General features: G+C 40.6%; 2 protein-coding genes across 3 annotated transcripts; one reads left to right on the top strand and one right to left on the bottom strand.

Annotated features, from left to right (window-relative positions):
- Positions 1-2,730, top strand: foxl3 (forkhead box L3; the record flags this gene model as incomplete). The annotated part of the gene is made up of 3 exons (XM_080048535.1): positions 1-107; positions 1,530-1,698; positions 2,194-2,730. The coding sequence occupies 3 exons, from the start codon at positions 1-3 to the stop codon at positions 2,728-2,730; spliced, it is 813 nt and encodes a 270-aa protein (XP_079904661.1).
- Positions 2,731-9,381: 6,651 nt separating this feature from the next.
- Positions 9,382-24,352, bottom strand: tom1l2b (target of myb1 like 2 membrane trafficking protein b). 2 transcript variants are annotated; one of them, XM_080049515.1, is made up of 15 exons: positions 24,279-24,352; positions 23,792-23,876; positions 22,921-22,999; positions 22,421-22,570; positions 20,681-20,818; positions 20,429-20,575; positions 19,788-19,904; positions 19,448-19,581; positions 19,227-19,278; positions 16,320-16,488; positions 15,622-15,745; positions 15,130-15,205; positions 14,198-14,257; positions 13,379-13,415; positions 9,382-11,978 (listed from the first exon to the last, which is right to left on the bottom strand). In XM_080049515.1, the coding sequence occupies exons 1-15, from the start codon at positions 24,328-24,330 to the stop codon at positions 11,830-11,832; spliced, it is 1,569 nt and encodes a 522-aa protein (XP_079905641.1). In that variant the 5' UTR covers positions 24,331-24,352; the 3' UTR covers positions 9,382-11,829. The 2 variants fall into 2 exon arrangements, with proteins under 2 accessions (XP_079905641.1, XP_079905642.1); XM_080049516.1 differs by lacking the exon at positions 14,198-14,257.
- Between the last annotated feature and the right edge of the window lie 14 nt (positions 24,353-24,366).

Consider the following 24,366-nt stretch of genomic DNA (forward strand, 5'->3'; position numbering starts at 1 on the left):
ATGTTCGATAACGCTCACTACCCCTTCAACTGCTTCAACTACGATGGAGACGGATACCCTTCCTCCAGCACGGACGAGGAGAAGAAAATGTGTAGACCCGCGTACAGGTATGGCAGATTTTTTTTTAAATAAATCTTTTTTCTTTAATCAAACCTTAAAAAAAGTTTTTTTCTACTGTATAGGCCTACGTCACTCTAGTGCGTCTTATAGGCCAGCACAATTAGGTTTTATTATATATTCTACCTTGCTAATTTTACCTTTAAAGTCTATTACTTAATTGTAGATTTAATTCACAGTATGTTACATTGTGTAAAGCAAAAAAATAAATGTCATGACATCTTGTAGTTTTTACCAGTGTACACAAAATATGCACTCAGTAAAATAGCTTTAAAAATATAAAACTCAGGAAAAGTGAACCTCGCTTTTTCGCTTTCATTAGATGAATAGTGTAGTTGACTATTTTATATAGGCAGTTGCATCATTTCCCTTCAGTATAGATCACTTTCCAATAATAATACCCAGTTGTTTTCTTCTTTTATATAGTGATAAATATGCATATTTCATGATGATTCAACAGATTTTTTTCACAGTTATAAATTAAAATAAAATGTTGATTTCTTCCCTGTGAAAACATGCCACTAAAGTTAGTTAAAAGCAATCTAAACCTTTTATCCCATCCCTTAGTTAACCATAATCTATTATTTGCTTCTTTTTAACAGCTTAAAGAAATACTAAAATTTTGTCTTTGTACTTCAATTCAATTGAATTTAATCACTTTTATCTCAACTCGAGAGACACTAGGATGCTTTCATTTACAGTGATGACAAGCAAGAGGTAACACAGAATAAACACAACGTTGATCACGTTTCCTAATTTGATCATTTCTCTGGGAATCTCAGAGACTTTGGCTGTACAACGATAGATACAATATAACAGATTTTCATATGCTCTGTATCTGTGATTGGTGGAGCTACTTGTCCATATACTGTATATTTTTTTATTATTGATGTATTTATAACAGTACGTACGATCGGACTTTCATTTAGTCATGTCTTCGTCTTTCTTGGCAAAAAAAAATAATAATAATTAATGCAACATATTCATTCTGATATGTTTACTGCTGTTATAACAATGCATCATAGTTTTTTCTTATAATTTTTCATTTAAAAAAATGTTCATCAAACTGTTACTGTGAGTCCAAATTGCTACAAATTAAAAAGTTAACACTTTTATTAATGTTGGATAAATGAATTAAGGTCGAAAGAAGAAAAAATTTAAATATTTTGAGCTCTGAACAGGAGCTCTGAAGGTCAACAAAAGACAAGGGTTAGGATTGATCGTGTAAAGTCCTTGTTTCAACTGTGTAACCTGAATAAAGTGTGTGTCTTTGTGTGTGTTTGTGTGTGTGTGTGTGTGTGTGTGTGTGTGTGTGTGTGTGTGTGTGTGTGTGCGTGCGTGCGTGTGTGAGCGTGCGTGCGTGCGTGCGTGTGTGTGTGTGTGTCTGTGTGTTGTCTCTGTATGTGTCTCAGCTACATAGCTCTGATAGCCATGGCCATCCAGCAGAGCCCCGAGCAGCGTGTCACTCTGTCGGGCATCTACGAGTTCATCATGAAGAGATTCCCTTACTACCGCTCCAACCAGAGAGCCTGGCAGAACTCCATCAGACACAACCTGTCTCTCAACAGCTGCTTCATCAAGGTATAAGCACTCAAACACTGGGCGACGTATGCAGGAGACACTGGGAAATTTAACCACATATCCAATACTTTGTCAATGTTCAATTGAATTGGAATTTGATGGTAGAATTTTTTGTTTAATGTTTCTGTCCATTTTTTAGTAGCAAAGAAGAAGAAATGTCTTTAATTCAGAGTTATTTTTTCCTTTTTGTCCTAGTATGAGTGTACATTTCTTCCTCTTGTTTTTATTGTTGAAGTAATATTTGGACTATTGCCATATTTGGGACAGTGGGAAATGTAACCACATATCAAGTACTATGTCGCTGTTAAAGGGAATTTGGTTTTACTCTTTTGATTGTTGTGTTTCTGTCAATTTTCAAGTTGCAACAGAAGAAGAAAAAGCTGTGGTTAAGAGTTATTTTTCCTTTCTTCACGAGTGTATTTCTTCCTCTTGTTTTTCTCGGTAGTGTGACAGTTGTACTCATTATCAAGTATTTCTTTTCACATCTCCCCACAGGTTCCTCGGACAGAGGGCAACGAGAAGGGAAAGGGGAACTACTGGACTTTTGCCACGGGCTGTGAGTCCATGCTGGACCTGTTTGAAAACGGCAACTTCCGGCGTCGGCGGCGCAGGAGGAACATGAAAATGGGCCTCCGTGATTCAGGAGAAGCCCACTTCCACAGCACCAACACCACTACACCTCATCACATACCCGCTACTCAACGCCCTGAACCCGACTCCACCTCCACCTCCACCTCCACCTCTACCCTCTGCCCTGTGTACCCAGACAGGCCTAGAATGGGCCCACAACAACAGCAGCAACAGAACCACCAACTCATTCCAAACCCCTCCACACAGCAGCAGGGCAAACCAGAGTCTGAGATCAAGTTTAGCATTGACTACATCCTGTCCACTCCAGACCCACCACTGCCAGGGCTAAGGTCCTCCCATCACGGCCCCAGTGTTCACCACATAGGGCCAACCACCACCACGGGGACGCCCATACATCTACTGGAGCCACAGCATCTCAACCTGCACTTCTGGACTCTGTGAGAGGAGAGGAAAGCAGATATTTAAAAAAAAAAAAACTTTATTATTTCTTGATTATTTGTCTGTGTCCAAAATCTGGGAAGTTACTGTGAGGATATCCAAAGACAGGAAAATGGGGAGAAACTCCACAAGAGGAATTTAACTGACTGAAATTGTAAATGAGGAACCAAGTAGGACGCAGCAGGTACAGTATTGTGTGATTCTAAAAGTAATGTAGAGAAAAGCATCATGATGTGTAATAATTTGTTTCAATAGATCAAATGTGAACAATACAGGACAATACTGCAAAGCATTCATATTGTCAATGTACTGTGTGAGCTGTGTCTAGTGCTGGTATTCTCTATGTATAAACATGGGAACACAAGTATGATGTTTTTAGAAGAAAAAAAAACTCTGGAAGTTGAGATGGTTTTTCTTCATAAAAGAATAATTTATGAATAATCACATGGCTTTTTTGTTCGACTGCAAATAACCAGAATAAGAATAGATGTCATTTCTCAAAATATATGTATTAACAATGGCAGGTTTGCTTTTCATTTTTTCTCATTTGAAACGAATAAAACCCTTCTATTTTTAGAGATGATCTCCAAACATATAAAAATATTAATTATATGTATATACATATACAATTTGGTCTATAGGTTTTTTTTTTCGACAAAATAAGTTAAATGATCTAGTTCAACATTCTTAAAATACTAAACTAAAACCTACTCTCTCTCTCTCCCTCAGAAACTATGAATTGGTAAAGACGTGTGTCCTTCATCTTTAAAAAGTCCATCTTCAGTGTACGTGTGCATTACAGCTGCGTCACATATTGAGACCGTGACCAGATTCCAAAACCCCTCATGATGTCACTAAATCATTCTCACACATTCAGGTGTTAAACTCAAATTTAATGGGAGCACGGAGATGCACACAGCTGCTGAAACATCTTTTTCTATTCATTTAGGCGCACAGTGAAGCAAAGTAAAGTAACAATAAGGGAAACACATCTCTGAGTGGAGGGGGACTTGCAAATGTTGCAATGGGACTGGGAAAACAATTAAGTTGTCTGACTTGTTTTCACTTGGCTTCCTTCTATATTTGAATTGATTTAAAAAATATTTGTTTCTTTTTCTCAAACCACACACACATTAGGGGCACGCTGCAATCATCAAAATGTGTTTTTGAGGTCTGCCCCTTTTACTTCTTTCTATTCCCCTGAACAACATGCAAAAAAAAAACTTTGTCAGACAAGACATCTGGACAAGTCCCAGTGAGAAAAGCACACATGTAAGTAATAACATTAATGACTGCTCCGGTTCAGTGCGTCCCGTTAGCCTTAACAACACATAGGCCTACTCATGCTATACAGTATAGACTACACCCTGATGGTCACAGCAAGGGGTTTGATATACAAACGTTCATATTTTCAAACATAAATCGTTATTTGTTTGGTTTTCTCACAATTTATTTTATTTATTTCCGGCTGAGTATCTCCTCCATTCACTTTGTGCATTGCATTGTGGGAAAACAGTGTCCATTAGAAGCCTGATCAAAAATCAGTATTAGCCTATATGAATTTGGTCATTTTTCCAACATTACCTACAAGGAAGTTCTGGGGATTTGGGACACTTGAACAAAACAGAGCCATGTTAATGTTATTGGTAACACTTGTGCTTTTCCTAATACGACAAACAGTAAGAGCCTATTCTGACTGAAGTCAGTCGTCTCAGAGCCACCCTTTGCCCGTGTTTTGCAAAAGAAATTCATTGACCTTTTGAAATCCTGATTGACTGACACTTAAATTCTAATGCTGCTGCTCCTTATTACAACACGCTGTATTCACACACTCTAAAGAGGTCTTAACCAAACACAAAATGTTTGCCCGTACGAAGGAGATCAATCATGGCCTGCTCCTGTACCGTTGAAGGGACATTTTTCAATTTTTAACCTTTATATTATGTCTTGACTACATCGGAGGACGGCTTTCCACGCACTTAACATGAGTGGCATTTAATATAGCACAACACTTGCAAGGTGAAGGCGAAATGTGACCCTATTTAAATACAGGGGCCCCTTGCCTTGCCTGAGCCTTAACACACAACACCTCCCCCAACAAACACACACACACACACACTCACACACACACACACACACACACACACACACACACACACACACACACACACACACACACACACACACACACACACACACACACACACCAACCCTGTGACGCAATTATAATTAAACACACCTTATGCCTGCTTTGCAAATGCCCCCTTCATCGATCTGCGTGTTTTTAACATTCCCATGTGAGCTGCCCCCCAGCAAACGTCTGTGGCAGGCACCAGCGTTTATGGATCAGCAAGTTTCCATTAACAAAGTTGTTGATGTTGAATAGCGGGGGCGGCCACGATGCCGTGGATATATTTGGGTAAATTAACTTAGCATAAAGTGCTCGGAGGCTACAGGGGTCTTTTGAGGCAGCTAAAGAGAAAAGCAAAGCACCAGTCAGGCCCGAAAAGTCAACGCACATATTGAAAGCTGTCAGTGGATGTGTGTGTGTGTGTGTGTGTGTGTGTGTGTGTGTGTGTGTGTGTGTGTGTGTGTGTGTGTGTGTGTGTGTGTGTGTGTGTGTGTGTGTGTGTGTGTGTGTGTGTGTGTGTGTGTGTGTGTGTGTGTGTGTGTGTGTGTGTGTGTGTGTGAGACTGTAGCTACTGGGCACAGTGTCCCCACCCCATGAATGGCCTCTATTAAAATTACTATTCTACATTCATCCCCTCTTTGTTTCACTCCTTGGTTAATCCTTCCAACAATTTTGAGCCAGTTGTTTATAATCATGGTGCGCACAATAACATTTCTCATTTGGAAGAAATATTGTTTAGGACTTCATTACCTTACACCAAGGGAAAATGAGCAGCTCAGGGGCAAGACACAGCACTACTGCAGGTAGAGGGAATTGGGAAAGCATTGATCTGCAACGTTAATATAAAGTAAATCCTAAACACAAATAGGCTAGGTCATTTAGTCTGGAGTGCTTGTTTGGCAATTGGGTTTTTACTGAGGCTGTGTTAGGATTATGAGTAGATGCAGGGGGGCGCCTTTAGCTCAGTTGGTAAGGCGTCCCCCTCCTGGGCCGGGCCCAGCAGCAGACCCGGGTTCGATTCCCGCCCGCGGTCGTACTCTGCATGTCACTCCCCTCTCTGCCCCATTTCACCTCTGTCTCTCTGCACTATCAATAAAGCATAAAAATGCCCAAAAAATAGGATTATGAGTAGATGAGTGTATTGTTTTACATTTATCTCATTAGTTCAAGGATTTGTCCTTTTTTTAAAGGTGGACTCAGCCATTCTGGAGAATGCTTCCTGTCAAAGATCAGTGAATATCTCCTCATGATCTGTTACCTGTCTGTACTGTGTGCATGCTGAAAATAAATCCCGTGTCAATACACAGCCCAGGCTCTGTAAACGGGTATGTTGCTAGCTACAGTGGGCACTTTTTTTTTTTTTTTACATACCCTTTGTTTACATACGAGTTTAGAAAGCCCAGGCTGTGTATTTAAACCAGATTTTTTTCAGCACACAGACACACACAGTAGGGAGATATTCACTGATTTTGACAAAAAGTGATTTTGACAACAAACATTCTCCACCTTTAACTGTTTCCTTGAGCTGTGATCTCAGTTGCTACATCGGTGGGAGCCACCGGTTAATGAAGATCAGTGAAACAGCCTGAGGACTTTTGACATACACACATCTCTGCCCTTTGACATTTATATGGCAAGTGTGGAGCTCCTGTCAGAATTTGCACGTTAAGGCCAGAATATTCTATTATTTTTAAATGGCTTCCAGTGTGCCTGTGTGTAAGTGTGTGTCAGTAATGAGAAACTCAAAACAGCACGTCAATCAATGGCAAGTGTATGGAGACGTGTTTACATTTGGAGCGTCCCTGCCAGGAGAACACAACAGCAGTGGTTGACTCTAGGTGACCAGAAGGCTTTTTTTTTTCATTCCCAGAAAAAGAAAATGGAAAACAGGCAATTTGAAAAAGGAAAGGGCTTGACATTCAAATGAAAATATGAGTCAGAAATATGCCAGACATCTGTCTCAATTTGTCATTCCGCTTTCGATAAACACTTCACCTGTGGTAGACTCTCTGGAAAGGTGTTAAGAATGTTCTATCACTAGCGGGTCCCTATTTGACCCCATGACCCCTCTGTTTGATATCAGCTGCAGTGGAAACCAACTGAGAGCCTTGAAGACATGAACGAGACAAACAGGCAGCAGTAATGCCTTGTTGTTGTATAATGCTATGCGATACAACAGTCTCATGCATAGACATTTTGAATTAACTACACTTTAACAAAGTCCCAACAAATGGTTTTAAGACAAAAAAAAATAGTGTTGGAAGAAGAATGCAACAGATATTTTACTCACTAAATGAGTAGTGAATACAAATAGGCAAATACTCAAGTAAAGTATGAGTCGAAACTGTACTTTTTAATTATTTATTTTTATCAGGGACAGTTAATATTTCTTTAAATATGCCAGATTTAGCCAAAAAGCTAGTTTTCATCTGCAGTCCCCGGCCAGGTGTTACAATAGGCTCTCTAAAAAGAAAATAGACAAAATAAGGAGGCTTGAAAGAAACATTGAGTAACTAACATAAAACCAGCAGTTCTGTGTAAATGTACTTTCCCACGCTGAAAAAAATGGTACTATAGTGGTAGACAGGGCTATAGGAAATAACAGAATATAATAGAGTCAAATAAAAACTTTATTTTACATTACATTATTATTTTACAGCAGATAAAATACATAAAAATATCTATCTCGACGTATCTGAAAAATCAAAACCAAAGGGTCGAAGGGGCAATTTAAACAGGTTCAGACAACAGGAGATAAGTCATCTAAAATGAGCAATAATACACGGGTAGATTTAATGCAATTAAGTTGCTTTAAATCCTGCAGTCATTATTAAAGAGCGCATTTGTTCAAGTAGTGAGCTGTTATTTGACCAAGTTCTGTGTTGCAAAGCAGATTCATTGCATTGTGTGAGCGAAACATGCAATGCAACTACAATGCACCACAGCTCTGGCCAGCATTCCCACTCCCATTCGGTATATCTGAAGGACATGCAGGAGTTATGGAGATTCTTGCTTTTTTTTTTTTTTTTTTTTTTTTTTTTTTTTTTACTGTAGCTGTATGCTGCATCACAGAGAGATAGCTGCCGTATGACTTTGATTGCTGGCTTAAGTTGATGGATGATGAGTTTCTTCTCACTCAGATCCGTTTGACCTCTGACACGTGTGCGATCAGGCTGTGTAGTCCAACCGCCAGGGTGTGTTAACTGACTGCTCCTGGAGAGAGAGAGAGAGAGAGAGAGAGAGAGAGAGAGAGAGAGAGAGAGAGAGAGAGAGAGAGAGAGAGAGAGAGAGAGAGAGAGGAAGAGAGAGAGGGAGGGAGGGATGGTTACAAACACCAGGGTGGGGTATCAGTCTTGGAAGAGGAGTTCAAGACAGCGTGGATCTTCTCTGCATTTCTGCTCTTCAGTCAACCAGTTCTGTACTCCGTGTACGCAGGCCACTGCAACATATGATGATGTCAGGGTTGAAGTAATGCATCCCAACAAAATGACCATGAACGTGTCTGATTTGCATGGGAAGGGCAGAACACACACACACACACACACACACACACACACGATATATATATATATAATAGCAGTAGTTGTGGTGGCATGTTTTCACGCAAAAACTAACCTTACATAATTTCAGACCAACAAGCAGCACATGATACCTCAACAATGACTTGATTTGTGAATTACCACCATTTTGAATACATTTTGTCCCCTAGCAATGTAAAATACATCCTTGAATTAGCCATCACTTTTGTTTGAATTAACTTTTCCGTCACTTTAAAACATCATCTATTTACCTCTAGGAGAGAAATCCTGCAGTTCTCTCTTTAAAGCGATGAGGGCCTGGTCACTCTTCTAAACGCAGCACATGTCGACTCATACAGGGATCCCTTTGCACTGGTGTGTTCCAGTCTACACTGTCTACTGTCCCCACACAGACACACCCCTCTTTCTTTTTGACCGGGAAAAAAACGCTCCAGTGACTGCAGGCATAATGCGAGGGGCCATGTTGTTGGATGAGGCGATCCCGGACGACCAATAGGGGAAGCCCCCGGTGTGGGGCCCACAGGCCTCCAGAGAGAGGAGGGGGTTTAGGTAAATGGAAAGGGTTCACTACAGGTCACTACAGAGAGAGAGACAGGCCAAGGATGGAATACCAAGGAGAGGAGCAGTGCTGTGAGTGGTGGCAGTACAAAATGAAGCAGAAAATACAGGTTATACTGTGATAGGGCTGCTTGATTATGACGAAGATCATGATAGTGGTTATTTTTTTATTTTAACACAATAACTCCCTTGACTTCGGAAACATGTTTTTATTAACTTTTTTTTAAGGGAAAGTTGTATTAACAGTTGAAAATCATTATCTTGTAAAAGTTGATTTATAGTATTTGCATAATTGTTGGAAGTCAAAATTGTAATTAATTGCAATTGAATTGCACAGCCCTACGTTATAATACGGAAGGGAGGCCCTTGATTTTGATCAATACAAGAGAAGAAAATAAGAGACAACAAAAGGCGAGGATTCAGACACACTGCTAATGTTTTATTAGAGTTCATGCATATGTCAAACAACACAAAGAGAAATATAAGCGAAGAGGCAACTCAGGATAGAAGCAGTCACTCACACAGCACTGCCTCCTGCACACAAACACAAATTGAACACAAAAATAAAATTAACATGAGGAGAAAGGAGGTGTGTCTCTCCCCCTCTTTCTTTGTTCAAAATGTGCAATGTGAATGCTTTGTTAAAAAGGAAGTTGTTTGTGTCTGTTGTTTGTCAAGTCTGTAAAATTATGAGTGTGTGAAGCTATAATCAAAATGTGTCCTCCTTCATGAGATTATTAAAACGGTAGAACTTGTGTGTGATTCTCTTACAGCTATACGCAGCGGTGACATCGTACGGACACGTTCGACTAACAAGAATATCCACATAAGCAATAAACATGACCATGACGAATAAGATGCTTTAGCCAGCAGCGTTGTATAAAAAAACAAAAACAAAAAAACTGAACTCCATTAAACAAAAGCCAGAAACACTAACACACACACACACACACACACACATACACATACACACACACTGGTATGATTATTTTTCTCATTCTGTCCCTCAACATAGTTTATTTCCCATTTTCTTCCACAATAAAATGATTAAAAAATACTGATCTAAAAAAAAAAAAAAAAAAAAAAAAATAGTGCCTGAATAAATTATCTTTCTACACTTCTGCTCTAATATTTTCCAGCTCTCAAATAAGTACATATGGTTAAGTGTTAAGTGATTTTTACAGTACACGAGGTTGAAAAGGTAAATGGGACGGTCAAAGTGCGCACTCGTTTTAAGCTTGTTGTGATTGTGTAAAATGTTCCTTTTTCTTTAATTCAATCGTCAGAAAAGGAAAAGAAAATGTCTCATTTGCAGTGTGCCACGTCTGCAGCCCGCTCATGTTTTCTGCAAATCAAATGTCACGTTGAAAGGTCGCGCCTCTTTAAGATGTCAGCACGAGGCGAATAAAAAAAAGGAGAAATGCACGATAATAATGTGCAAACAGCTTTCGTGGTGTATTATTGAATTCTCATTACGTCCCTTTTGAGTCAAAGATATTAAGGACCGGATTATTGTGTGAACGACCGAATTAATTATCCAGATTGTTTTGAGTCTACATTCAGAAACAAAAGCATGATTTTGGTCCTATGAACTCAACTTAGAGCAAAATCTAAAAAAAAAAAAAAAAAATATTTAATAAAATTTAAAAAACCTACAGTTAAATGACAGCATGCGTCTCTTTAGCTACCAGTAAGACCAACTCTAACTGGGCGTCTGTTCGAAATAACATCAACGCTCCCCTGTGGCCTTAATCCATGCATGTTAATGACACAAAGCACCTGCGCTCAGCATAAAGATCAAAACATAAACAACGAAATATGACAGTATTTCATAGTAGATGGAATTGAAGACCAAAACCACCCTCAAAATATTCAGCAGCTTCAGGCTCGTAAAAATCTCAGCAAAATAATCTCTATGCCAACATATCGCCGAGAGAAATCCACGCCATGTGGTTTGGATCAAAGTAAAAAGAACACACATGTCGGTTGTGGTGCGCATTAATGCCTGCAGCAAAAAAACTACATTCCCTTCTTCTTCTTCTTCATCTCTTTCAATTAGTGTTTGTAAATGATCATATAGTATAAGATTCCCTTTTCTGACCCTCCCCCATGTTGAGGTACATCCCTATCGTCAGAGCAGCTGGAAGATAAACCATTTTTTTCCAAAAAAATCTACATTAAATCAACATCTCTTTCATACATATGCAGCTTAAATATACACACGTCTGATAAACTCCACATTTGCCATTTACAGATTTACAGTTCAACTCAAGACTGACTTGCAAAAAGGGGACCGATACAAACACAAAAACAATATCTACGTAGGTATGCGCAGTGCTCCTGCCTAGAATGACAACCCAAATGCTTTTTTTTTTTTAACTGTCAAACTTAAAATGGTTTTAAGATTTTTTTTTTTTGGTGCTGTTAATGCATGCTTTAAGGGCCTGGGTAAGAAACTGATTTAAGGACAACAGGATGCTTCTTTTTTTTTTTTACAAAACTACGTGGTATTTTTTTTTTATATAGCTGCGACATTGAAGCTCTGCAGTCCACGACAGGCGGAAGGGAGATTGTTCACACGTACAGAGAGGAAGGAAAAAAGCAGGCTGCCTCACAGTCTCTGACACTGGTCATGGTGTGGGTGAAATCCATCGGTCTCGGTGGCGTATCAAAATAGGCCATCGGACTGGTTGATAATTCCCTTTTTTGAAATATATATGTATATATATAAGGAGAGCATGTACAAGTCTCTGTAGTGTAACCGTTTAGTGTTGTGATGAATCAGAATGATGCGTATTGAGTGTGTGGGTCAGCCTGTCCTAAGGGGTGATGCTGTTGGGGCTGGTCTGGACTAAGGCCTGGGGGATCAGAGGTTTACATGGCGAGCAGAGCGTCGTCCGGCCTCTCCGGCTTCTTGCGCTTGGGCGTCCCCTGCACCGCGCCCGGCTCACCACTGGGGGGCGACGGTAGGCTGGGGGCCATCTCAGCAGCTTTGGCTCGCTCCTCCAGGAACTTGTCGAACTCTGCAGGCAAAGGAGGCATACGGTTAAAGGGATTTGTATAGTGTGAAGTTGAGAGCAGATGAGGAAATTAAGTAGGTTGACATTTTGATTACATTTCATTTTTTGTTGTCCTATCTTACTACATAACTTTCACAATTAACAATCAATTAAGAAAAAGAAAAAATGGATAATGTGGAGACTCTTATTTTGACTGTTGTAATCAATGGGTGTTTCTCACTTCATTTGATCTTATCGCTCTAAATTTGCTTCTTTTATCAAGTTTTCATCTTGTTTTATTTTTATGGTATTTCATACCCGTTTTAATGTTCATTCTTGCATTTCTTTTATAAATGTAATTGGCTCATGTAATGCATGCCTGTCATTACTTTATTGTAAAGCACCTTCTTGAATATATATATATATATATATATATATATATATATATATATACACACACACACACATATATATATATATACCCATAGAAAATAAATTTTTTACACAGTTACATTTCATGTGCTATGGACCAAATGTGTCCTTTTGGAGTCTCCAGCTGGTATTTTAGGAAACGGCTAGACATTCCCTTGGAAAAAAACTGTGTAAAAAAATGCATTTTCTATGGGTTATTGATCAAATTTGAACTGTGATTAGGAAAAGCTTCAGGCAGTTGGACACTTGTTTAGTTTTAAAAATTTTAAAACAAATTGACACTGCTTTTGTCCAACATCTAGATTTTGGGGCAAATTAACGCATCATTAGTAAGATATTGATGATTTTTCATATTTATTCAAACTTTTTGGAAAATACTGTAATACAAAAAGTTGTTGTTTTAATGTCAGTAATCAACTTGCAAAGTTTCATAATGATATCTATAGGTTTAAAAAATTCCCTATTAGCCCATCCCCATTCACTTAAACAGTGGTTCTGATTTGCTCTATGTCGGCCCCCTGTAGCTTTCCAGCAGCTAGTTGACCAGGTTGTCCACCCAGGTTGGGATCCTGGAAGGTCCTGGATATCATTTCTGGTGAACAACCTTTTACAACGCTCCATGTCTGTTTTTCCAAAAAAAGGGGTTTTGCCCCCTAGGTATCTGGGGACCTTTGTGCATAACACATCGTTGTGTCGTGTTCGGACAGACTTCAAAGAGCACCTTTTTAGACTCCTCAATCCAGTCCGACGGGAAGTTAGTAGAGGTCAGCATAACGATTTCATCTTGGCTAAGTGTCCTCATTTTAGTGACGAGGAAGTTTAAAAATTCATCCTCCACAATCAGTTTGCCATCAATAGTTTTAAAAATCTCGGGCTTAGAACGTGAACAAACTTTACTGCTGGCAGCTCCACGCAAGGCTGCGTGTGCTGGCGGCGCCATCTTGATTAGCAAAAAGATGTGTAATAGGTGCTATACGAATAAAATGTGTTACCTTCACTTGTCACGCCTTCCTCGCCTTCATCCCCTTGCTGTTGAAAAAGGACAGACAATGTCAAACCTGGGAGTTGTCTTTGAAAAACTTAATCCACTGCAAACAAACACCACAAACCAACCTTAACCTTATCCTGTGTTTTTGTTCCCAAAACATCACTCCACAACAGCACCGTGTATATTTTGCACACACTCACTCACCACTTGGGTTTAAATTATGTTTTAAAGCAGATACTTACCTATCATTACCACTCACCCAAAAACCAAAAGAGCTGGATAATACCACTCAGTGATGTGTCACAGCAAACTCGTACATGTTTGCAAAATGAGCATGGACTCTTGTAATGCTTTGTTATCACTCATTCTGGACCACAGAGTTACACACAACTCTTCCTTTTATGCTACATTAAAAAGGTTTGTGTTCTTTCGGCCAAGTCATGCACTTTGGAATAAACCTTAACCCTGGTTGTCAGAGGGCAGATGGATATAGAGCTATTAGTAGCCTGATAAGAGACAGTACATAGTGTGGTCTTCGGTGGTGGGGAAGCATTATCTCACACAGCAACACATACAGTATCTGCTTTCAAAATCCCATGCTCATTTTACAACATGTTCTCAAAATAAATATCAGATTGTCCCCACAACACACTGTTAGTGACTGAAAGTGACCCAGGATATTAATACGCGATTGATCAAACGGTGAAGAAAGGTGGGGGAAGAGTGTTACAAAAATAGTGTTTTTATTTTCAATTAGATGAAGGGATAAAAACAGAGTGAGAGAGAGAACTGCAGGCAGAAATAAAAATCATGATGGGCTCACCACATCAGTACACAGCCACTCCTCTATGTCATCCATGACAGAGGACTGATTTCCGACCCCCTACATGGGCAGCATCAAGACAGCCATAGAAGGCCAGTGGTGGGGGTGGGTGGGCGGCAATGCCACAACAGAAAAAAAAAATCCAACCCAAAAAACAAAATAAAGAAAATATGACTGAAATGAACTGAAATATGTAGTGAGAAAACAAACAAACAAAAGATATGGAATGCGTGCGGATGGTATGGCACAACACACACGTCGATAATATTGCAACGTGCAGTGTGAAGCTGGCAGAGAGGAATACAGCAAGTGATATCTGAGAGAACAACCGGTAACCACAGGCACAAAGTTTATCCATTCATTTGACTGGTTAACACAGTCAGCGCCCCACACAGCACGTTCACATAGAGACTCTTTAACGTAAGGACATTAAACAAACTGATTGGAAACATCAGACTGCCGTTCATTCCACCTTCCTGAATGACATGTTCAGTTGTGTCAAGTATTAAAAAACAAGAGTTATGACAAGGCTGCTCATGCACTACAAGAGAGACAAGACAAAATGTGTGTCAGTCTTGTTAGTAATGCAAAAGAAAAAGCAGCCAAGAATGGATAGCACTCATTCTTAAATGTGTGCCGAAAACTTTTAAAGAGCAAAAGAAAATACTGCAAGGACATGTAGCCTGAGTATTTAGGATATGGCTGTTAACATGGCAGGCTCAGTTAGAAACAAAATCTTTCAGACAAGCTTAAAAAAAATGTTTATGTAGATCTGTCAACTTCTTGAGTGATTAGTAGCATCCAGAGGCAGAAGTTAATGCATGGGAGAAAAGATGTCCTCCTCATTGTGATACAGCTCACTGCATGGCATTCATACACACAGACACTCCAGAGGTTCTTTTAAGCGTTCATGAAAGTTAAATGAAACTTACCGCTCCTGCAGCTGGCTGTAGGACCTCCAGAGTGGGAGGAAGGCCGCCAATGGCATGGCTATCTTCAGCTGTGGAGCTGAGAAAAGAAAATGGCAATTTTTTTAAAATATTTATTTCACTTAATTTTTCTTTTCTTAATTAAAAAACATGACTAGAGCTGAAACGATTAGTCAATTAAAATTCATCTTTAACTTTTTCATATAATCATTTATGCAAATATGTTACTATATGTTTTTGCTTGTAGCTTCTCCAATTGTAAGGATTTATCGCTTTTTCTGTTTCAAGTCATTATTTACTTTATATTGGACTGTATATACAAAACAAGATTTGAACAAGTTCCAATCGACAACAATCCAAAACGACTGAGAGCTGAAAAGCCAAACTAATTTACATTCTGCATTTAAAAACAACGCGAGTTATAAATATTAATTCCCCCCCCAAAAAAACATTATGTTGAGTAGAATCAACAATGCATTTCTAATGTGTGCTTACGTCTTGTGTGGTTCGGGCAGTGATCCGGTCCTGGTTTGAGCAAACACATCGAAGTCATCGGTAGCAGGAGGCTTGCAGCTGGACAGAGAGCTGAGGGTGCTGCTCACGCTGTCTGCACCCATGTCTGGAGGGAAAACAGTTACACTGGTCAAGTAAACCTACAGCAGAAGCAGAATTCCACTGTATAAACTTCAAAGCTAATGGAATACTTTCCACAGAGCCTACTTCCAGTCCTAATGCTAAGCTAAGCTAATTGACTAAAAACTGAAAGTCATGTGAGTGTAATCAATCTTCCTCTAACTCTCAGACAAAAAGTGAAAAAGGGGTATTCCCTAAAATCACAAACTATTCCTTTAATACACTAGCACAAGGCAATGAATAAATGTGAATCCAATTAGGAGACACATCTGGCTCCTTAAGAGTCTTGTTTTTAGCCGGCAGCTCTATTCAATAACCCTTTTAACATGAGGGGCTTTATGAAGACAACGCTAACAAGCCAGGAGGCTAATTAAGCACAACATGTCGGTGTGATTCAGCAAAGTCTTCCATATGTTCAGAAACACAACCAGCTCTAGATACATAATATTTTTTTTAAGTATCATTCTAGACAACTGTAAAAGACAGTTGCCATGTGTACATTCAGTGTCATTATTGTTGTGATTAGCATTTAGCTAACGTGTGAGGCAGGGTGTGCGTACCGAGACCGGCCAGGCGGGAGGCCAGGGTGGCTGGGGACGAGGGCCTCGCCGCGGGGGCAGTGACTGCAGGGGGCAAGCTGCTCAGGGCTGTGCTGGACATGTTACTGACTACTGCTGGAGAGCCTGGGCCCAAGTCTATGAGGTTATCCATTGTAGCCTCACTCAGGACCTGGTAGAAAAAAGAAAAAGAAGATAAAAGACTTGATGAAATGCACTGTAGCTCTAGTTTCATTCACGAAGAAGCCGAGGGAGGGATTAATGCGTGTCTGTTTGATGAGTGGCTAAAACAAATCCTTTTCTTTAAGACTCAGAAATAACAGGGTTATACAGAATGTAGTTCGGTGTGTGTATGAAAAATAATGGAATGGAAATTAAATGGAAGAAAAATTATCTGTCCGGTCTAAATAAATAATAAATGATGGCATGGTTCATAATAAATATGATCTTAAGATGTGTTGGTTAGCTTCAGGAAAGCATGAAGATCTTTGTAGTTTTTTTTTTTTTTTTAAATGCTTCATCAGGGAGAAGGAAGGAAGGAATATTGCTGTATATCAGAGGGATATTAAGGTTTTCAAAGTTTTTAATATAATCCACAAACTTGCCAACAATTCTTCAGTTCATAGTGTTGTCATTAAAGGAATAGTTCAACATTTGAAATGTTTTGCTTTTCCCCCTCACTCTCCGGCACTAGAAAAGGTGACAGAAACCGTTCCTGTAACTGTATGTGCATTTTTTATATAGAAATGGGCAAAGGTGGGGGCGCCCTTAACTCAGTTGGTAGGGCGTCCCCTAGGGGTGGGAATCTCTTGGCACCTCACGATTCGATTCGATTCCGAGGTCAACGATTCGATTCAAAATCGATTCTCAATGCATCTCGATGCAATTTTATTTTACGTACATACCTATGTGTGATAGTTTGCTACTCAGAGTTTGCTAATCACTTCCTACTTTTGTGATGATCATTAATTACAATCAACAGATGACTTACCTTCTCTAATATTGTATTAGAGAAAAAGCTTTTCTTGTCAAAAATATGACTTTCTATGACCAGTGCAATAATCAATGCAGCTTGCATTTCTACACAATATGGAAGTATGTAAAAACTAAACCGATTCAGTTTAATTTTCTTTCTACTCTTGTGAATCATGTTTCTATAGGATTTCTATTCTATTATTTTCTATGTCATTTCAACACATTGTGCAAAAAGTATGGCTTGGATTTCAGCTCTCATACAAAAACGTAAACAGACACAAAGCCAGTGCAGGTCATATGGGTTTGCTGCTCTCTGCCCGGAAAATCGATTATTTTTCCCACCCCTAGCGTCCCATGGGCCTCGGCCAGCAGCGGACCCGGGTTCGATTTCAGCCCGCGGTCGTTCTCTGCATGTCACTCCCCTCTCTGCCCCATTTCAACTCTGTCTCTACACTATCAATAAAGCATAAAAAATGCCAAAAAAATAATAATAATGGGCAAAGGTCGTTTCTGTTGCCTTTCCTTGAGTCCGAGAGTGAGGCAAATAGCTAGAAATTGAAAATGTTGAACTATTCCTTTAACTATAAAATGTCCTGGTGATCCACAAGGGCAAAACAATTCCCCTTAAGAAGGTAGAAATACGGCAGGGAGGGAGGAGGGAAGATTGAATCCCTGTGATAATGCAAACACAATATGACAGTGACTCCCTTTTAGTGCTGTTCTAAAGCTCCATATACATCACATCATTGTCTGTCTAGGGGGAGGGGGTGGGCTGCATAGTCAAAACATGCCATATGGGAGATGACAGATACTAGTGGAGGCAGGGCCCATATTTTTTGAGCCATGTTTCAACGGTGGCTGTGGGGTGAACACTGCTCAGTTTAGGCAGGGGGACAATCTTTTCATACTTGCCTGCCTCAGCTAGCCACAGAAACAGAAGAACAGAAAGGAAGAGACAGTGAATACCGTTAACATGCCTGTGCAGGGGAACACAATGCCATGGCATGAGAACTATGGAAGATGTACCATGCCCTAACACAACTGGAAACCCATTAGGAGATAAGTATGTGCCAACAGCGTATTATTTGCCCTGTGCGTTACATCAAAGTCCTGGCAATGTTTTTGATAGAGAATGTGAGTCAGTTTGTAAAGAGATGAGGTGGAGATAACAGGAATCTGACAAAGGGCATGAAGCAAGTGAGAAGCTGCAGGCATGTGATGTACAGTACATGACAAGACCTTTTAGGGAGTAAACTGATATGTGGTTTAATACAATTTGGATTGTATTTCAGTATTTTTTTTTTAGAAAAATGCAATTTGTTCAGAAAACAATAAAGCTCCGGTGTATAAGATGAAAATCAAAACAGGTATAGATAGCTTCTCGCAAATTGAAATCTGCTAGAGGCGCGTCTAGATTCCCAGGGTATATAGTAGTTTAAAAGACTTCAACATGATGCTCAAACTAGGCTTTCAACAATGCTGTGAGTGGGCTGTTGATTACATTTCATTCTGGCCTGGACAGCACATGTGCATCTTTAAATACAACCAGTGCTTCCCAAAGATGCAAAGGTGTTTGCTTTGCATTTGCTACTGTATTTGTCACGGTCAATGATTCCCCCTACTGGACAGGACTTGGATGCATCAGGCCTGCACTGACCATTTGGTGTTAAAAAAAACACCTCTGCGATATGACGCAAAGTAGTTTCTGATGAATGCACATGTATTTGTTAGGTTTCCATTAAATTAGGCATGTACATTTTGGTAAATCACTGATAGGTAATTGACAGATAACAGCACTTGAAAGACACAGTAAAGCCCTGCTGGTAATGTAACATGCCAGCTGACATTTCTGACACTGAGACAAACACAAGCACAGGAGCGGTGATGCAAACATCAGGGGCCTTTCACCACCTGAATAACTGACTGCTGACTCACCCCATTGTTGACACTCTGGGCCGAGGACCTGCCAGACCTAAACCGCTCATACCTGAGGCCAAGAGAAAGGACAACATGAAGAGAACAGCAAATAACTCTAAGGTTTACCTAATCAAATCTATGCAAACTATGTACAACAATGTCAGGGTAAAGATGAGTTTGGGTGTGTGTGTGTGTGTGTGTGTGTGTGTGTGTGTGTGTGTGTGTGTGTGTGTTCCAACCTATCGTAGCGCAGGAATATGTTATTGAGGTCATCGTTGGCGTGCAGCAGCTCCTCAGTCACTGTCTCATTGGACACACAGGAGATGAGCTCCATTATTCTTTGCTGCATGGCTCTACAAGTCCTGTTCAGCTCCTAAACACACACATGTACACATATAAACAAACACATAGATAGCACACTGGTTGCAGGTTATGGTTTCCTAACGCTATGTCTATTTAAAGTAAAATTACTAATCTCATATATTCATTATTCACATCAAAAGGTACACAGACACACACACACACACACAGATACAGACACACACAGACAAACACACACACACACACACGGTTCCTTGCCTGTAGTAACTCTAAGTCTGAAGCATCTTCTTGTCCCGGGACCATCTCAGTCAACATCTCTGACATCACCTTAGTGTTTCCACGAACAATATCCAACTCACTGCGCAGCCGGCAAATCTGAATGTCAAAGGAGTTAAATCCATCCACAGTTAGTATGTTAGGTAAAATACAGCCAAACGGGATTACAAATGATATGATGCTGACTTTAAGTTAATTATAAAAAATACAACAACATGTAAGCTGCCCATTAACCGGAGTCAGTTGTAACAATATACATACATGAGTGCAACGAAAACTCGATATCATAGCAGGTCAACAAAGTGAACTAGACGTTATTGATTCAAATGGATAAAAAAATAAATATTTTGTCCACTTCTAAATACGTCGGGATTGGGAACCATTGACAAAGGACATTGTCGTACCAACAAGGTTTGTCTGCGTTTTTTTTAAAACTATTAAATCAATTTTTTCCGTTTATGTGGACAACACCATATTAATTTACATGGCATCAAAGAAAAATTGTCAAAATGTCAGGTCTGCCATCTTGGAAGGGAACTGCCAGTGGTTTCGGTTTGAGTGCATAGTACATATGTGAACCAACTATTCAGTGTCAGTGTGTTATTATGGTAGTGACATTGTACCTGTTCAGGTGTAGGATTGATGGATCCAGCGGCGAGAATGTTTGGGGCCTGAGGGGTGACGTAGGCCGGTGGTACAACCTGTGGTATGGGCTGGGGAGGGGCGCTGTACTGAGCAAGGGCAGAGTCGCCCTCTGGAGCAGATGCCACCTAGAAACAACAGAGAAAGAGATGGTATTCATAAGAGAACAGGGAATATCACTTCACCATTGAACATCTGTACACATTTAAGCTGCTTGGTGCGACGCCTCCTACCCGCTGAGGTGTGTGTATAGGCGACAGTGTCTCCAGGTCAGACATATTTGGGAACTCGATGCCTTTCCTCTTAAGCTCTTCATATATTTGGACCACGCCTGTGAGGTCCGGACTGCTCCTGAACGCATCGGCCCACGCCTATAGACGGAAGAGTGAGAGAAAATAGGAAAAGAGGGCAACAGCAAACAAAGCAAAGGATGCCATAATACAGGTAGAGGGCGGCCTGTTTATTTTGCCTAGAATACACACAGTCAGCAAACCACAAAGCTCTTGGATTCTGTCTCTCCGTAGTGGACAGGCTAATGCTAAACTGGGCCAATACAACAACTCAAACAGATAACATTGTTTCAATAAACAAGAGCTCTGCAACTTTATAGTGGAATCGGCAAGTCAGTTGGATCTAATGCTAAAATTGTCACCACGGTTCCCTTACTCTGGATGAAATGTGTCTGAAGACAACTAAAGGCCAGGACACACCAGTCCGACTACCCGAAAATGGAGACTGCCGATTCAGGGAGCTCCAGTCTTCCCGTCGCGGCCGAAAAAGTGCAAAGAACACACCAAACCGACTGTTGCCTTTCCGTACGCTCTGCGCTTGCGCGGGACGTAATGTCTCCATAACAGCAGGCAGCGCTAATCTGTATTGTGGCCCGAAAAAATACGGAAGCTGGAAATGATGGGACGGCTCTCTAGACCATAAACATAGATAGAAATACGTATTTATATTTATGGACCATAAAGAGCACCATTTTTAGCAAAGAGTGTCGAGCATGGTGTCGAGCAGTCAACAAGGGTTGATGCATGTGAGTACTCGCTGAACGAAACAAACAAACACATTAAAACGATGGCTAACTGTTGTTAGCTGTTTGTGCTACCCGCCTCACTTCCGGGCTTCACTGATTCGCTAGCCCTCCACAAATCAAATTGCTCAAACTGAAAGACTGTCCGACAAAAGAAGCCCGACGACATCAACTACGACCGATTTCACGGCACACACCAAACAGATTCGCGTCTCCGTCCCCTCGAATCTCTACGACGGCGATTATCGGGCCGGTGTGTCCTGGCCTTAACCAAGACTAGAGGATATCAACTTGGAACGACTTTCAACCTAAATGTTATGGGCCATTTACTTTGCACAAATGTTCAATCAGCTCAACAGGGTACAAGCATTAAAAAACTTGAGAAATGAGACAGGTGGTTAGGGAAGCTGCCCAACAGGGTGTTACGCAACTTGATAAAAAGCAAAGTCAACAATACTTGTGTTGTTGCGTAAAGGGAGTGGCATTTGATCAATGTTTTTCCCAACTCAACCCTGCGCGTCACAAACTTGTTTGTCAAATGACTAGACAAACGAGAAATTAGCTTCTGCCGTCTCCATCACATTGAACATGTGCCTCCATGCTCCTGAAAAACCCCATGCTGTATGCTGTAGTGTAGTCACATGGTTTCCTTGGTGGAAACAAGAGCAGCTCACATGAGCACGGCCCAGGTAACCCGAGCTGTGACGGGTAACTAGAGAATGCTCCAGACTGAAGCCTTGGAGAGACACTGGCCTTTACCTGAGGCTCTGCATGGGGATGTGACACCAACACCTAGGCTGCAAACCTCTCATTTAGAAAACAACGCTTTCATCTCACAATCGGTGTACAGCTTTAAGGAATATAACAACCGTCATAGGACTGACATATTAAGCTTTATGACATTCTCTGTGCTTGAAATTCTGTACTGTTGTTATCTTACCTGTATCAGGGCGAGGACTTTGTCTTGAACGATTGTAGGCGGGTTGTTTTTAGGCGAGATGATTTTGACCAGCACGCCGTCCACAAAGTCCCTGCTGGTGACCAAAGAGTGGAAACGATGGCCGCAGTTCTTCACACACGTCTCCAGGACCTGGTCGATTGCGGAGGAGAAATCAGAATGTCTGTCAGAATATACCAAAATGTGGCAAACTGTGAATCAATTCCTCTTAGTGGGGAGAGTTATGCAAAACCTCGACACAAGAGATGGAGAGGATATTATTGTGATTTTGCATTGCAAATTCTCTAGGGATGCAAATACTGCGATACAATCAAGTGGCTTCAAGTGATTCACTCTTCGTAATAATAAGAGAAAAATAAACACAGTTATACTTTGTTTAGCCTGTTACTTATTTGTGTGTCTGTGACATTGGGATGACTGGAGTTCATGAAGGACGTTCTTAGCAATGCAGCATGACTTCCTCTTGCCTGCTTGCAACTCACCGTTAAAGCCAACATCACTTCCCTATAGTTCCTGTTGCCATTCAGCCTCTTCTTCACTGCTCTGATGGCATCCTTTGGCCTGCACACACACACATGAACACACATGTCAGGAAAGCACACATGAAGCACACAGGAATAGGATAGTACAGTTTGGCCGCTACTTTTAAAATGGACTTGCAAGTCATTCCAATAAAAACAAAAATACAACTACCAACAACTTAACGGCTAAGGGCTTTGAGAAGCATTTTTGATGGCACTGACAGAGGATGATGGACACCACTACAAAGCTTTGGCATTGTCTTTGAATTTTCCCAAAACTCCACAAAGACAATGTGACTGTTCTACTCCACGTGGGCAATAATTAACTTGTCTAACTTAAATGTCTAACCCACTACTAACAGATCGAGTCAGCCTCAAGGCAGTGGACAGCCTTTGCATTCCTCAGAGAGAAGCAAATAAAAAGTAGAGTCAGGCCCTCTTATTATAGACTGCTGATATACAGTACAGTACATTTGGCTAGACCCACCTAAGGCAGTTTATAGCCCCACTAACCAAACAAGACCTGGACTTCAAACACCGGCTTAAACATACAGTGCAAGGTTAATGAAGGAAAGAGATAAGCAAAGAGGCCTTACATTAATCCACCTTGCACGGCCAAAGCTAGGCTTATTCTCTTAGTGTGACACAGATAAAGACCATAGACTGTATATAAAAGGAAGACAATAGGAATAGGGATATGACTCTGGTAGTGTGTCTTGCCGCAGCTATAATGCATTGGGGCAACAAGGAAGACAGAATTAAAAAAGTGCTTCCATAAGAGTTAATCAATACCAGCTATCGATATATTGATTCATTTTTCTTGGTTACTCACCCATCCTCTGTTTCATTGATGAGGTCACATATTTCCATATTGAGGGTCCAGTCTTCGCTTTGCAGAGAGCCATCGGTAGCTCTCTCTGGAAAGGGAAGAAAAAGAAGCTATAACGACGTCTGAGGTAAACAGAGAAGCTACATGACGATGACTGGTGGCTAGCTGACTGTAAGCTAACTTAGCCATTGGTCATCATTTAAGATAGATGTAAGTGTGTTTGGTGATGTTTTTTCGCAATGACAGTGACACAAAATAGACCTATAGTCTGTTTGCGATATTTCTCGCAAACTGACAGCATATGTTACCGTTACTACTAGTTAGCTAGGCGGCTAACGGTGGCTTTCCAGCTGTGGACAACTCATACAGGGACGTTAGCATGCTAAATGTAGCGAACCCGTAGAGGACTATCCCATAAAACAAGACACATTTCCAGGACAAATACATGTACATCCACGCGTTGTCGTTTCCCTAACATCTGGTTACATACCAATGCAATGCCCCACAGGGGTACTGTAAGGATTTCCCAAAAGGAACTCCATCTTGCTCGACAACAAACAAGTCAGTCCATGGGAAGA

The sequence above is a fragment of the Ammodytes marinus genome (genome assembly GCF_949987685.1).
Source record: "Ammodytes marinus genome assembly, chromosome: 20".
Lineage (NCBI taxonomy): Eukaryota > Metazoa > Chordata > Actinopteri > Uranoscopiformes > Ammodytidae > Ammodytes > Ammodytes marinus.

Excerpts from the sequence above, each read along its gene's own strand:
- tom1l2b (XM_080049515.1), bottom strand. The coding sequence starts at position 24,330 with ATGGAGTTCCTTTTGGGAAATCCTTACAGTACCCCTGTGGGGCATTGC. Across the intron at positions 23,000-23,791 it reads ATCAATGAAACAGAGGATGG|GCCAAAGGATGCCATCAGAG; the intron begins GTGAGTAACCAA and ends GTGTGTGTGCAG. Across the intron at positions 13,416-14,197 it reads AGTGGCTGTGTACTGATGTG|CAAGGGGATGAAGGCGAGGA; the intron begins GTGAGCCCATCA and ends CTTTTTCAACAG.